The sequence below is a fragment of the Scyliorhinus canicula genome, chromosome 21 (genome assembly GCF_902713615.1).
Source record: "Scyliorhinus canicula chromosome 21, sScyCan1.1, whole genome shotgun sequence".
Taxonomy (NCBI): Eukaryota; Metazoa; Chordata; class Chondrichthyes; order Carcharhiniformes; family Scyliorhinidae; genus Scyliorhinus; species Scyliorhinus canicula.
Window position 1 is genome coordinate 65,783,812 of NC_052166.1, and position 15,553 is coordinate 65,799,364.

A 15,553-nucleotide genomic window follows, 5' to 3' on the forward strand; every position below is an offset into this window, starting at 1 on the left:
AGTGTGGGGGTGCTCTTTCAGAGGGCCGGGGCGGACTCGATGGGCCGAATGGCCTCCTTCTGCACTGTAGGGATTCTATGATCCCAAGATTGATTAATGATTTTAGTCTCGGAGCGATCGAACAACTCGATTCGTCTCTTATCCCAGCATCACCATTACTCAGATCTGTACACAACATGTATCTTTGCTGAGTGGTGTGTGTGTGAACACGATGCATTGTGTCCCGTCTCTGTCACAGTGCCACATTCTGTCAAGGCAGGATTTGAAGGAATTTACCCTGGTTAAATATTCCCAACTAGCAGCATGGTAACTAGGAAATAAAGCTTTGCTCTCCTGCACAGCCCCTACTGCACCAAGAGATCTCACTGTCTGCTTCCATTAGACACAATAGAGAGCTTGCCTGCCTGGTACTCCATCAGCTTCTCCCTGCTCCTGCATTATGCCATAATGACCTGTTTCGAACTGGACCGTTTAGTGATGGGAATGGCCGAGAACTAGCAGTTTGATGCCTGCAGACATTAAGCAGAAAGGGGCGTGTGACAGGAGCTGAAACGATTGATGCTTTGGAGTCTGTGCTGATCATACTGGCTCTCAGCTTCACCCCCCCCCCCCCTCAGCCTGGTTTACTACCTGCTGAGCTGCTGAGGGGCGGACGAGGGTTGTGTCTTGTGCAGAACGCTGTGAGATTAAGAACAGGACTCCGAAATCTTCCAACAGCTCAAACTGCTTTGAAAGGCAGTAAAGTGGGAATTTTAAATTGCTTCCTGACATCGAGAAAATGCCCTCACAGGAAAGGAAACCTCTTCAACGAGGCATTTACTCTGAACAAGAAGGCAGAGTACAAGTCAGCTGCTCACTCTCGATGTTTTAAAACTCGATCTGTCTATCTGTGTCTGTCCCTCCCTCTATCTCTCGACTATCTCATCTCTAACTCTCTCTCTATCTTTTGCTCTATCTGTCTCTCTCTGTCCTAATCTCTTTCCCTATTCCTCTCTCATTCTCTCTCTCTCTCTCTCTCTCCTTCTCTCTCTGCCTCCCTCCCTCCCTTCCCAGCAGTAAAGCTGCATTGAGGACGGATGGGAGGCTGGTGAAGGATTAATCCCTGTTGATTCTGAATATGGTGAATGACAGGTGGAAGAGTATGGATGGAGATCAGCCGGGTAGCCCAAAGGAAACGGTCCAGGTAACCACAGCCTCTCCTTTCTTTTACAAGTCATAAGAAAGTAATAAAGTGCAAGTCTCGATTCTGGCTCCTGTGGCAAAGATTAAAATAACGATTCAAACCTATTTGTTGGGTTTTCAAATTTGTTATTGCTTATTTTAAACCTGTGGGGGGGGGGGGGGGGGGAGTGTGGCAATAAATTCTCAGCAGTGGAGATGTTGAAGTGTCTCTAACACCAGAGTCAATCTTCTGGTGTTTATTAAAAGGCGACAAAATTAGCTTGCACGGGAGAATGGAACTGTGAGATGGTGGCCAGTTTGTTGTGAGAAATTGCCCTTTGCTGGTGCTTTCTCAGCTATTTCGTACATGGCGTTAGAGTGAATGGATAATGTTGGACTCTTGATGTACAGGACAGGGAGGTGTGAAGGGGGGGAAGAGGGTGCTGAATTTTCTCCACTTGCACAAGGCTGTTACTATTCAGATATTAGAAAACAGGGTTTGAAATGTGTAAGTGGGGCAGCACGGTGGCGCAGTGGGTTAGCACTGCTGCCTCACGGCGCTGAGGACCCAGGTTCAATCCCGGCTCCGGGTCACTGTCCGTGTGGAGTTTGCACATTCTCCCCGTGTCTGTGTGGGTCTCGCCCCCCCCCCCCCCCCACAACCCGAAGATGTGCAGGCTAGGTGGATCGGCTAAATTGCTCCTTAACTGGAAAAATAAAAAATAAAATAAACTATGTGATCTGAGTGTTCTCAGCAGCTGAGGACGTGCCAAAGCGCTTTGCCGCCAATGACGTATTTTTTTGAATTGTAGTCACTGCTGAATGCAGGAAATGCATCGGGCAATTTGCACACAGCAAGATCCCACGAACAGCAAAGTGATGTTAATCAGATCATCTCTGATGTTAATTGCGGGGCAAATATTGGCCACTGGGCAAAGTCCCTGCCCTTCTTCAAAATAGCCCCGTGGGATTTTTAATGTCCACCTGTTGGATCAGACAGGGTCTCTGTTTGAAGTTTAATCTGAAAGACGGCGTGTCGAACGGTGCAGCACTTCCTTAACGCTGCACTGGAAGTGTCAGCTTTGATTGTGTGTTCCAAGTGCCTGAAGTGGGGCTTGAACGTAATGTTCTGACTCAGAGGCGAGAGTGCTGCCCACAGAGTCACAGCTGGCACAGCAGCCTGGGGTGGCGAGTGGGCTGACTGGGCAATGTTCTTTGGCAGCTTCTGCAAGACTTTTTGTTTTTAAAAGACCTGACAAAACTCACAGGTGACTGAAGGTGTTCATTACACCAGAAGCAGAGGGGTGATATAAAAAAAAAACTGTAAAGATCAGAAACATAATTTGGAAAACGCTGGAAGCATTTCGAGGAAGAAAAAGGAAGTTAGCCTCAGGGCTGTAGAGCAGCTAAGGAAGAGTTTAACTGCTGCTTCGGGATGCACCAACATCCGGTTTATTAGACAATAACACTGCACAAAGCAGGCCATTCAGCTCATTGTGTCTGTGCTAGCTCTTTGAGAGAGCTGGTTGATTAGTCGAGCTACCTCTTCTCCTCTCCCATTGCCCTGCAAATGTTTCCTTTTAACATAACATTATATTATTTCATTTCAGGGCGGCACGGTGGCACAGTGGTTGGCACTGCTGCCTCATGGTGCCGAGGTCCCAGGTTCCACCCCGGCTCTGGGTCACTGTCCGTGCGGAGTTTGCACATTCTCCCTGTGTCTGCGTGGGTTTCGCCCCCACAACCCAGAGATGTGCAGGGTAGGTGGATTGGCCACGCTAAATTGCCCCTTAATTGGAAAAAATTAATTGGGTACTCTAAATTTATAAGAAAATATATTATTTCATATATATTCAAGCATATATTCCCTGACTTTATTGAGGTGTCACTAACGTTCACCTTGTTTATTTTTACCTGCATGTACAATGTCTTTAAAAAACAAGTCACACTATTCAACATCAATATTCACTGAATGGTGATGTTGATGGATTGCACTGTGGTGGTCAACTCTGTGTTAAGCTTCACTTGGTGTGTCTCGGAAGCGGCACTCTAGCATGGCAGTCCCTGCCCCATTTGCTACAGAGGAAGGTAGTGGAGTGGGAAGGAGCACAATCCACTGGCCTCTGTTGCCTCTGAACCTTCTTCCTGACCAGTTGACCATTTTGTTTCTGTGCCTCTTCCGGTGCCCATCCCAAACAGTCCGCCTCCAGAGGTCACGGCCTTTAGCAACAGTCTCTTCATTTTCAGTGTCGATGTTTTCCGTCTCCATATTTCGCTTGCCAGGTCTCCCCGTCGCGGAGGTATGCTAGGCCGTGACCCAGGGGGCAGTTCACTGCACAAAAGCTCTTTGACTACACAGCCATCATCCATCTGATGAATATGGCGGAGCAAATGCAGACATCATTGGCTGAGTAACAATCGTTTTGCTGATGGAGCCAGTGGGCTCCTGGACCTCTGCGTTTGTGACTTTGTCTTGCCAAACGATATCAAGGATACGTCGGAGACAGCGAAGGTGTTTAATATTCACTAATCCACACTATTAGGCAGCACGGTAGCATTGTGGATAGCACAATGGCTTCACAGCTCCAGGGTCCCAGGTTCGATTCCGGCTTGGGTCACCGTCTGTGCGGAGTCTGCACGTCCTCCCCGTGTGTGCTTGGGTTTCCTCCGGGTGCTCCGGTTTCCTCCCACAGTCCAAAGATGTGCAGGTTAGATGGATTGGCCATGATCAATTGCCCTTAGTGTCCAAAATTGCCCTTAGTGTTGGGTGGGGTTCCTGGGTTATTGGGATAGGGTGGAGGTGTTGAACTTGGGTAGGGTGCTTTCCAAGAGCCGGTGCAGACGCGATGGGCCGAATGGCCTCCTTCTGCACTGTAAATTCTATGATCTATGATCTATTATACTCTACTACTCCCCATTTCACATTATAAAACACTAATCATCGAATCACAGAGTGATTACAACACACAAGGTGACCATTTGGCCGTCATGTCTGTGCCAGTTCTCTACAAGAACAATTTAGCCAGTCAAACTCTTCTCCCCCCCCCCCCCCCCCCAGCCCCCGACTCCCCACTCCCCATAGCCCTGCAATTTGTCCCCTTGCCAGGTAACAATCCAATCCCCTTTTGAAAGTCACAATTGAATCAGTACCCATGCCACTCTCAGACAGTTTATTCCAGGTCCTAATCAGTCGTTGGGTAACAACGTTTTTCTTCAAGTCACCTCTGGTTCTTCCGCCAATCACCTTCAATCAGGGGGCTCTTGTACTCAATCCTTCCACCAATGGGAACAGTTTCTCTCTGTCTAGACCTGTGTGATTTTGAGTGTCTCTATCAAATCTCCTCTCTAACCTCTCTGCTCCGAGCACAGCCCCAGCTTCTCCGTTCTATCCTCACGATTGAAATCCCGGAACCATTCGCCGCACTCTCTCCAATCCCTTCACATCTTTTCCAAAGCGGTGCGCCAATTGGACACGTGACTCCAGCTGAGGCTGAACCAGTGTTGATAAAGGTTTACCGTAACTTCCTCTTGTACTCAGTGCTTCCATTTATATAGTCCAGAATCCCATCTGTCTGATTAACGGCTTCCTTAACTTTCCCAGCCAAATTCACTGATCTGTGCGCACAAACCCCTCGGTCCTGGACCCACTTTGGAATTTTAGTCCTTTTTAAAATAAATTTAGAGTACGCAATTCATTTTTTCCAATTAAGGGTCAATTTAGCGTGGCCAATCCACCTAGCCTGCACATCTTTGTGTTGTGGGGGTGAAACCCACGCAGACACGGGGAGAATGTGCGCACGGACAGTGATCGAGAGCCGGGATCGAACCTGGGACCTCGGCGCCGTGAGACTGCCGTGCTTAACCACTGCGTCACCGTGCTGCCCTGCAATTGTATTCCTGACTGTTTAATGTTATTCCTCGTTTTTCCTACCAAAATGTATCACTTCACATTCTGAAAATCCCGTCTGCCACGTGTCCACCCATTCTCCCAATCTCTCTATGTTGTCCTCTTGATGTTTGTCCCTAACCTCCTCACAGCTCACAATACTTCCAAGATTTGTATCATCTTCAAATTTTCTCCTGCCCCCAGCGCCAATGGAAGTTCCAGTCCCGTCACTTTCATCTGTCTTCCCTGGTTGGACAGTCAGACGCTCGCAAGGAACATCAGCAACACCTTGAGTGTCTGGCAGTCACCCGTTCCTTAGCTGCTTGCACACCTTTAACTGCGGAGTGAGCACATCCAGAAATGTGCTGTCCCCAAAACTTTCAGTCTCCCGGATGCAGCGGAGTCAGTTCCAAAACCCGGAGCCCGAGCTGCTCCAGGACCTCACACTTCCTGCACACCCCTGTTGCCCAGGAGGTACTTCCTGTTTCACACTATTATAAGTTCATAAGATATAGGAGCAGAATTAGGCTATTCGGCCCATCGAGTCTGCTCCGCCATTCTATCAGGGATGATATGTTCCTCATCTGCTACCTACAATGTTACAGACCAAGAGCTGGATTGTGAAATCAGCCAGAGCCTCTCCTCCCTAGAACACATGACCTAGGAGTGGGAGTCGGCAAGTTAGCCTCCTGAGCCTAACACCCTCAATGTGATCATGGCCGATCCCATCATGGCCTCAACTCCACCGTCCTGCCCGTTCTCCATAACCCTTCAACCCATTACCAATTAGAAATCTGTCCAACTCTTCCTTAAATGTACTCACTGGCCCAGCATCCTCTGCACTCCGGGGTAGCGAATTCCACAGATTCATAACCCTTTGGGAGAAGTAGTTTTTCCTCAAATATGTTTTAAATTTGCCACCTCTTATTCTAAGGTTATGACCTCTCGTTCTAAGGTTACGACCTCTCGTTCTAGGGTTATGACCTCTCGGTTTAGAATGCTCCACAAGAGGAAGCATCCGCTCCACGTCTACTTCATCCAGACCTTTCAGCATCTTGTATACCTCAATTAGATCTCCCCTCATTCTTCTAAACTCCAGAGGGTATAGGCCTAAACTATTCAACTCTGATATTCTGTATTTCATGCTACTTTGCACAATTCCAAGCTATTCCAAAACTTGCGTGCAATTTCAGTTTTTTGCTCTTTCCTTAACCGTATGAATCCACACTATACCCCACCATTTCACTCACTTCCATATTATCCCACACCATTCGGAGGGGCAGAACGAGGCCATTCAGTCCCTCGAACGTGTTCCACCAATGATTTAGGTCATGCATGATCTGGATTTTAACTCCATCTGTAACCTTTTGATGTCCGTTTCTAACCAAAATCTACCAACGCCAGTTTCGAAATTATCGATGTATCTCCAACCTTGACAGCCTGTTGTGGGAAGAAAGTTCCAGATTCCCACTGCCTTTGCGTGAAGATGTTCCTGAACACATCCGCAAGAGGGGGGGGAAAAGAGCTTCTCTTAATCTCATCCAAATAGGGGATGGTTTAGCACAGTGGGCTAAACAGCTGGCTTGTAATGCAGAACAAGGCCAGCAGCGCGGGCTCAATTCCCGTACCGGCCTCCCCGAACAGGCGCCGGAATGTGGCGACTAGGGGCTTTTCACAGTTACCCCATTGAAGCCGACTTGCAAGCGATTATTATTATAAATCTTTTAATCATCTTAAACAATATAATTAGATCACTCATTAATTCTCCGTGTTCAAGGGAATCACATCCTCATCTGTGTGACCTGCCCTCAGAATCTAACCCTTTTATTTCTCCAAATTCCCCCTCTCTTGTTGCCCCCCCCCCCCCCGCCCCCTCGCAGTGTTCAGACTAATCTGCTTGAAATGGAAGCGGGGCAGAACCCATTGCTGGCACCAGTTAACAACAATTAATCTAATCAAATGGCCAAAGATTTTCACCTCGCCTACAGCTTTCTAATCTTGCTTGCTTCTTCTCTGCTTATGAAATCAATCGATAACATTTTCCATCTTTGCAATCCCGCGGGGACATCATCAATGACAACAACAGCAGTAAAATATTGATATGAAATTCCATCAGTCAAATCCCGAAACGCACAAACAGAGCTGCAAGATCACTTCAGCCTGGAATTAATGTTGTCTGGGGAACACCCAGATATTAATCGCCTTACACTCAGCCGAGGAGCGAAGGGAAAAAACAAAGATAATTTCAGCCGGACTGGATAGATTTTCCTCGCCGGCTCTTTTCAAAAGCCGCTGACCTGTGCCAGGGACTGCGCAACGTGAATTTGGTGGCCAGCTCTCCGGGAATGTCCTGGCGTCTCCCAGGTGTGAAAATTCCATTGCTGTTGCAATTCTGCAAACAACTCCTGGGAGCACAGTCATGCAGCTTTTGTAAACAAGTAATGCTTTCAATCATATTCCCGGGAGGAGGGGTTTTCCTATGAGGAGACATGGGGATTAACGTGTATCGAGGGGCAGGATTCTCTCAGCCTACGCCGGCTCGGAGAATCGCCGGGCCGGGCACGATTCGCGGGATGCCACTCCGGCGCCGGTCCGCCGATTCTCCGGTCATCTCTACGCGCCCCCCCCCCCCCAGCGATTCTCCGCCCGGGAAGGGCCGAGTGGCCACCCAAAAAAGGCCGGTGCCGTTCACATCTGGGGCGGGATTCTCCGACCCCTCCCGCTGGATCAAAGAATCGCCGGGGGCGGCGTGAATCCCGCCTCGACGCCGGCTGCCGAATTCTCTGCCGCCGGTGTTTTGGCGGGGGCGGGAATCGCGGCGGTCAGCAGCCGCTGGCAGCACCCCCCCCCCCCCCGGCGATTCTCCGCCCCGCAATGGGCCGAGCGGCTGCCCGTTTGCGGCCGGTCCTACCGGCGTAAGTCAAACCAGGTCCGCACCGGCGGGAGCTGGCTCTATGAGCGGCCTGCGGAGTCCTCGGGGGCACAGGGGGATCTGGGCCCCCACGGTGGCCTGGCCTGCGATTGGGGCCCACCGATCCGCGGGTGGGCCTGTGCCGTGGGGGCACTCTTTCCCTCCGCACCGGCTGCTGTCAACCTCCACATGGCCGCCGCAGAGAAGAACACCCCCTGTGAATGCGCTGGGATGACGCCAGCACACGCTGGCGATCCCGCGCATGCGCCAACTCACGCCGGCGCCGGCCTAGCCCCTGAAGGTGCGGAGGGTTCCGCACCTTCCGGGCGGCCCGCGCCAGAGTGATTCACGCCACTCCTCCGCGCTGGTAGAGGAGAATCCCGCCCCTGGTCTTACCTGGCGCGACTTCGGCGTCCGTCCTGCCAGCGGCGGCCTGGTGGAGGGGAGCGGAGGGTCCGACATCGGGCGGGAACTCCACTGTGGCCTGGCCTGCGATCGGGGTCTACCGATCGGTGGGCCGGCCTCTCCTGGTGGGGGCCTCGTTTGCTCGGTAACGGCCCCTGTAGCGCAACGCCATGTTGCGTCGGGGCCGGCGCGGAGAAAGAAGGTACCGAACATGCGCCAGTCGCAGCGCACATGCGCAGACCCGCGGCACCTATTTGATGCCGGTATCGGCAGCTGGAGCGGCGTGGGTCGCATTCTGCTTCGAAGGGAGAATCCCGCCCAGTCTCTGGAGCTTCAACGAGCGGGCAACGGTTTCACTGAAACATTCTTAGAGATTTTTGAGACAGTAGATGCTGTGAAAATGTTCCCCTTTGCCTGGAGATTCCCCCAACTCCCCATCAAAGATGATCTGGGACTCCCACCAAGTGTGGACAAAGCCGAAGCCACCATCAAACACGTGAAGATTGGAACGGCCGCAGGAGTGGACAGGGTTCCAGCGGAGATTTTTAAACTTGGAGGAGGAGATCTTCTGTGATCTCCATCAGCTGTTGCTGAAAATCTGGGACAGAGGGAAATTCCTGCTGAGCTCGAGGATGCCGTGAGCCCCACCATCTTCAAGAAAGGAGACAAAGTGGACTGTGGAAACGACCGAGGAATTTCCTCCTCTCCATCACCGGGAAGATCAGTGCCTGAATCCTCGCTGGCTGCCTTCTCGAAGTCTCTGAAATCCTTCCGGAAAGCCATGGTTGCTTCCGACCAAACTGTGGAACAGCAGGCGTGATTTTCTTTGCTCGACAACTTCAATAGAAATGTCAGGAGCAACATCAGCCTCTCTCCATGGCCTTCATCGATCGCATCAAGGATTTCGGCTCAGTCACAAGGGAAGTGCGATGGAAGACCCTGTCAAAGGCCGACTGTCCAAAGAAATTCATCAACTTCCTCCTCCCCGACAAGATGTCGGTGGCAGTCCTAACCAACGGAAAAAAGACAGAAACTTTGGAGGTCAAGACTGGAGTCAACCAAGAATGTGTCATCGCCCCCACCCTTTTCTCCATATTCATCGCTATCATCCTTCACCTTGTCAAGAACAAGCTCCCTAGTGGAGTGGACATCGTCTACAAGATGGACAGAAAACTTTTCAACTTCAACCGGTTGAAATCCAAGGAGGAAGCAACACTGACTGGGTTTCAGGACAGCACGGTGGTGCAGTGGCTTAGAACTGCTGCCTCTCGGCGCCGAGGTCCCAGGTTCGATCCCGGCTCTGGGTCACTGTCCGTGTGGAGTTTGCACATTCTCCCCGTGTCTGCGTGGGTTTCGCCCCCACAACCCAAAGATGTGCAGAGTAGGTGGATTGGCCACGCTAAATTGCCCCTCAATTGGAAAAAAGTTAATTGGGGTACACTAAATTTATTTTAAAAAAGAATGGGTCTCAACCTCAATCTCAAGAAGACCCAAGACATTCACCAACCTGGATGAGCACTCAGAAGGATGTAGAGATCCTTTAGAGCGATTATGGACAAGTTTTTAAAAATAAATTTAGGGTACCCAATTATTTTTTTCCAAGGGGCAATTAGAGATGGACAATAAGTGCCAACCTTGCCCGCGATATCCACATCCTGCAAATGAATTAGCCAAATTCAGAAACCACCAGCTTTAGCATTTTTTTAATGCAAATCCTCAGTATTCAAGAAGCGCAACGCATTCCACACATTTTATGTGGAAAGTCACAGGGATTGTCTCACTAATTAACCACCTGTCTTGCCGAACGTTAATCCGAGAAACCGCCAGCCAGGAACACTAACACCGAGTGGAGACGAGAACTTCCTGCAGAGAGAAAATGAGAACAGATCAGATCAACACATGTTCCAAAGTGTGTCGTTGGCAGGGTGGGGGGGGGGGGGTGTTGCTATGTCTCATCTCAGCGTCAGGATGCCGTGGGTTCAAGCCCCTCGCTGGAGACTTGAGCACAAACTCCAGGCTCACAAGTCGAGTGCAGTACTGGGGGAGTCCTGCATGGTCAGAGGTGCCGCATTTTCATTGAGAAGCTGAACTGAGACCCGGGGAGAAATCCTCTTCGGAAGATACGTTCTCCCGCTGGAGTTGAATTGCTGCTGATTTATGCACAGCATTTCACTGTCCCTCACCCTGCAAATTTAAGCATGGCGAGGATTATGGTTGATTCCCGAGGGAATCCCTCTTTCGGATCCCCATTTTCTTTTTTTTAACATATAAATTTAGAGTACCCAATTCATTTTTTCCCCAATTAGGGACAATTTAGCGTGGCCAATCCACCTACCCTGCACATCTTTGGGTTGTGGGGGCGAAACCCACGCAGGCACGGGGAGAATGTGCAAACTCCACACGGACAGTGATGCAGAGCCGGGATCGAACCTGGGACCTCGGCGCCGTGAGGCAGCAGTGCTAACCACTGTCGGGTCATCATTTTCATTAATGACGGTCCATTAATAATATTAATCTTTATTAGTGTCACAAGCAGGCTTACATTAACACTGCAATGAAGTTACTATGAAAAGCCCCTAGTCGCCACATTCCGGCGCCTGTTCGGGTACACAGAGGGAGAATTCAGAATGTCCAATTCACCTAACCCGCACGTCTTTCAGGACTTGTGGGAGGAAACCGGAGCATCCGGAGGAAACCCACGCAGACACGGGGAGAACGTGCAGACTCCGCACAGACAGTGACCCAAGCCGGGAATCGAACCTGGGACCCTGAAGCTGTGAAGCAACAGTGCTAACCACCGAATAGCGAGGTCCTGCAACTGGCTACACCCCCACTCCATCACAAATTAGCCCGCTACCCGTGGATTTTCTAGGCTTCTGCCTCTTTTCCCCATACTGGGGTGACCTAGCTACCCCCCCCCCCCCCCCCCCACCTCCAGCAAAGAGAAGCCTGTCAGGAAGCCCTCCCTTCATTTAAAAAAAACCCCTGTAACTCTAAAGTGCTGTCACCACAATGTTTACAAACATCAATCACTTCAAAGAGAGTTAAGTGCATTCCAATCACCCCCTTCACGCTTGAGTTGTTTTGAAGTGCTCAGCTGGAAATTGACAGCACTCAACTCTCTTTGAAGTGGTTAATATTTGCAAATATTGTGGTTACTGAACCATGAATAAGATGAATAAAGCAAGGCACACAGCTGTGTGTATGGAAGGTGTCAATCACATCCCATTAAGGGAAATGAATGAGTTACTTGCATCCCAAGGATCTGAGGGGTTTAAATACAGGTCACTGTTTTCTCTTTCCAGGAATTGACAGGCGGTGCTCGCTCTGTTTGAGCCAGATGGTGTAAGCTCAAGTGAACAGTAATTTTTTTCACTGCCTCTATCTGGACTGTTCTCTGGCTTCCAGACAGGAGCCTATTTTCTGGGAAACTTCCCGAAAAGGGTCTCCTTTCTGGGGGGGGGGGGCTTCCTGACAGGGGGCGGGATTCTCTGATCCTGAAGCTCAGCGTTGACGCCGTCGTAAACACCGTCGCGTTTCCCCACGGCGTCAACGTGGCCTCAGGAGCAGTGATTCTGACCCCTACAGGCGTCAGGTGGGCGTCGCGGGTCTGCGCATACGCAGTCGGGCTGGTGGCAACGCGCAGTGGGATCGGCGGGATTGCCGCACATGCGCGGTGGCTCCCTGCTCCACGCAGGCCCTGATGCAACATGGCGGAGGGCGACAGGGGCCGGCGCGGAACCAAAGAGGCACCAACCCGAGAGGCCATTCGCCGATCGGTAAGCGCCGATCGCGGGCCAGGCCACAGCGGAGCCCCCCCCCGGGGTCGGACACCCTCTCACTCCCACCAGGCTGCCCCCCAGATCCATTAACGCTGAGGTCCCGGGTAAAACCAGGTGTGAATGGCGCCGGTGGGACTCGGGCTTTTTTGGGCCGAGAATCGCCGGGGGGGGGCCCCCAACTGGCGCCGCGCTGTCGCCAATGGCACCGATTCTCCCCTCTCCGGAGAATCGGCGGACTGACGTTGAGGCAGCGTCGCGAGATTCGCGCCCATTGCGGCGATTCTCCGGCCCGGACTGGGTTGAGAATCCCGCCCAGGGTGCATTTCCTGGGGGAATGAGTGGGGGTCCCCCTATTTAAGGCGGTTCTGAGGGGAGTCCCCTATTTGGGAGGTCTCTGTGAAGGCCTTAAAGGATTACCCCTTGACCCACCGAAAGGTCCACCATGTCAGGGGCACGCTCAGCAATACCAGTTGTAATCTGCACCCACGTGATTCTCGGCCTAGAGGACCGGAGAATTGAGAGCGCCTGGAGAATATGGTGACCAAGTCCGTTAGGTGATGCAAATGGGTCAATAGCAGTGTTCTTCAAACTTTTTTTCCGGGGACCCATTTTTACCAACTGGCCGACCTTCGTGACCCACGCCGGCCGACCTTCGGGACCCAAGCCGGCCGACCTGCACGACCCACGCCGGCCGACCTTCGCGACCCACGCCGGCCGACCTTCGTGACCCACGCCGGTCGACCTTCGTGACCCACGCCGGCCGACCTTCGTGACCCATGCCGGCCGACCTTCGCGACCCACGCAGGCCGACCTTCGCGACCCACCATTTTCTCTGACCTTGTTTGCTGCTGATAGAGGAAATGGTTTTGGGTCCCTTTGGCCCTCGTACACGCTCCTCCAATGGAACCTGTTGGATGAAGGTGAAGCCTTCCGGTGTCGGGAAGTGTGGAGTCTCCATCTGACCAGTTGTTCTGAATTTTTTTCCTGTAAAGTTTTATCAAATAAACCCCCCCTCCAAACTTGTAAAAAAAATAAAATAAATGAATAAAAACCACTACAGAACTTGTAAAACAAAAAGCTGCAACTGTTTTAAAAAAATGGCGGTCGCACTGCGCATGCGTGCACGATTTGCGCATGTGCACCGATCATTGTGCGCGCATGCGCAATGCTGCCGAATTTTTTTTACCATGTTCCTGGCCGCTTGCAGCAGGCGTTATGAAGAGCCGCGGGGATTTACGCGATCGGGAGCGCCGCGGACAGCGGCTTCGTGACCCTCCCGACACCCGCCCGCGACCCACCCGCAGGTCGCGCCCCCGACTTTGAAGAACACTGGTCAATAAGACCCGTTTGCCACATTTGCATCCATGTTCCTGGCACGCGGGGGAAAACCCTGATCCAGCCACCAGTGACAGACCCGGGCATCGCAAAGGCATCAATCCCGTTTTTACCCCACGCCTGATTCACGCCACATCGAGGGCCCCGCTATCAGCAGCGGGCAACAGACAATTTCACCCCGTCTCTCCTCTCAGATGGACATCAAACATCCCAGGGGCACTTATTGAGGATTTCTCCCCAATTTGATGATTAATAATTTCCCCTTCAACCAGCACCTCTAAAGCAGATTATCTGGTTCATTGCCACATTGCTGTTTATGGGATCCTGCTGTGCGATGTTTGGTTACTGTGTTTCATTCCTCTCTTCTAACCACTCTTCTAAACAGTTTCATTGATGGTTAAACATTTTGGGACTTCCTGAGGTTGTGAAAGGTGCTATATAAACGTACGTCCTTCTTTCGCCACGCAGTGTTAATGAGGAAGAAATAGGTTTGTTTCTTTGGAGCTGATGTTTGCAACCGGCCTTCAGAAACGACTCTGTAAATCCTGACAAGGATTCTGTCTCATTAAATTCAGCTGTAAGCCCGAGATGCAAAAAATCCACAGCACACATTCCTCTCACTGTTTCATTTATGACACATTTACATTTTGACTCATTAAGCACAGTGTCAATTTTAATTTGCATTAAACACTTTCAAGTACCTTCAGCCAATAACTGGTTTGCGCAGTAAAATCAGATTAGTTCAGTCAGTCCACTGGGGACATTGGTTTCCAAGAACAAGCTCTTAATGTTTGAACTTGCCTTTCAAATCCTTCCCTTCCGCCCCCCCCCCCCCCCCCCCCCCCCCCCCCCCGCCCCCACTCACCAATTTATACACAAGCCACAGAGTCTATCGCAACACACGCAAAATCCCACAGCCCTGTCACCTCTGCTAGCAGGTATAAGATATAGGAGCAGAATTGGGCCATTCAACCCATCGGGCCTGCTCCGCCATTCTATCATGGCTGATATGTTCGTCATCTGCTACCTACAATGTTACAGACCAAGAGCTGGATTATGAAATCAGCCAGAGCATCTCCTCCCTAGAACACATGGCCTAGCAGCAGGAGTCGGTGATTTAGCTTCCCGAGCCTAACACCCTCAATGTGATCATGGCCGATCCCATCCTGGCCTCAACTCCACCATCCTGCCCGTTCTCCATCACCCTTCGACCCATTTGATGTGACCATCAATTCACAAGACACGTGATTGGAAGTGAACAGTGGTTTTAATGATCTTACAACAGAGCCTGCCTGCGACAAGATGAACTGGCAGCAGGCTCACGACTGCAGAGTTTTATACTTTCGGTTAGTGGGAGGAGCCATGGGCGGAGCCATGGGCAGAGCCAAGGGTGGAGCCCAGTACAAACTCCTCATCTCCCCCTATGGGCAGAGCCGCGCAACGGCTCGTATACAGAGCCCACAAGGACACAATACATATAATAGAACACAGTGTGAATTAGTAGGTTTATAATTCACCACACCATCACCAATTAAAAATCTGTCCAACTCCTCCTTAAATTTACTCACTGTCCCAGCATCCACCGCACTCTGGGGTAGCGAATTCCACAGATTCACAACCCTTTGGGAGAAGTAGTTTCTCCTCAAATCTGTTTTAAGTTTGCTACTTCTTATTCTAAGATTATGACCTCTGGTTTTAGAATGCCCCACAAGAAGCATCCGCTCCTCGTCACTTTAGCGTACCTGTTAGCATCTTCTATACCTCAATTAGATCTCCCCTTATTCTTCTAAACCAGGGGTGGACAAACTACGGCCCGCCAAGGTCAAGTCATTAAAAAAAAATAAAAACTTTTTTTTTTAAGGTTAATGGGTGGGGCTGTTGGGTTACTGGTATAGGGTGGATACGTTGAATTGAGTAGGGTGATCATTGCTCGGCACAACATAGAGGGCCGAAGGGCCTGTTCTGTGCTGTACTGTTCTATGTTCTATTTGAGGCGCCCAGAATCATAACCGGGTGAAGTAATTATTTTACTTAATATACTATGCGGCCCTTTAAAATTGTGAATTTCTGAAT

The 15,553-nt window shown here is 50.8% G+C and overlaps 1 protein-coding gene across 3 annotated transcripts in view; it reads left to right on the forward strand.

Moving 5' to 3' along the window:
* Nucleotides 1-417: 417 nt before the first annotated feature.
* Nucleotides 418-15,553, forward strand: part of fibcd1 (fibrinogen C domain containing 1) — a 53,445-nt gene continuing 38,309 nt past the window's right edge. For all 3 annotated transcript variants that reach the window (XM_038782542.1, XM_038782544.1, XM_038782545.1), the window contains exon 1: nucleotides 418-1,183. In XM_038782542.1, the coding sequence (XP_038638470.1) occupies nucleotides 1,118-1,183 (66 nt within the window). In that variant the 5' untranslated portion in view covers nucleotides 418-1,117. The remainder of the gene's footprint in view (nucleotides 1,184-15,553) is intronic.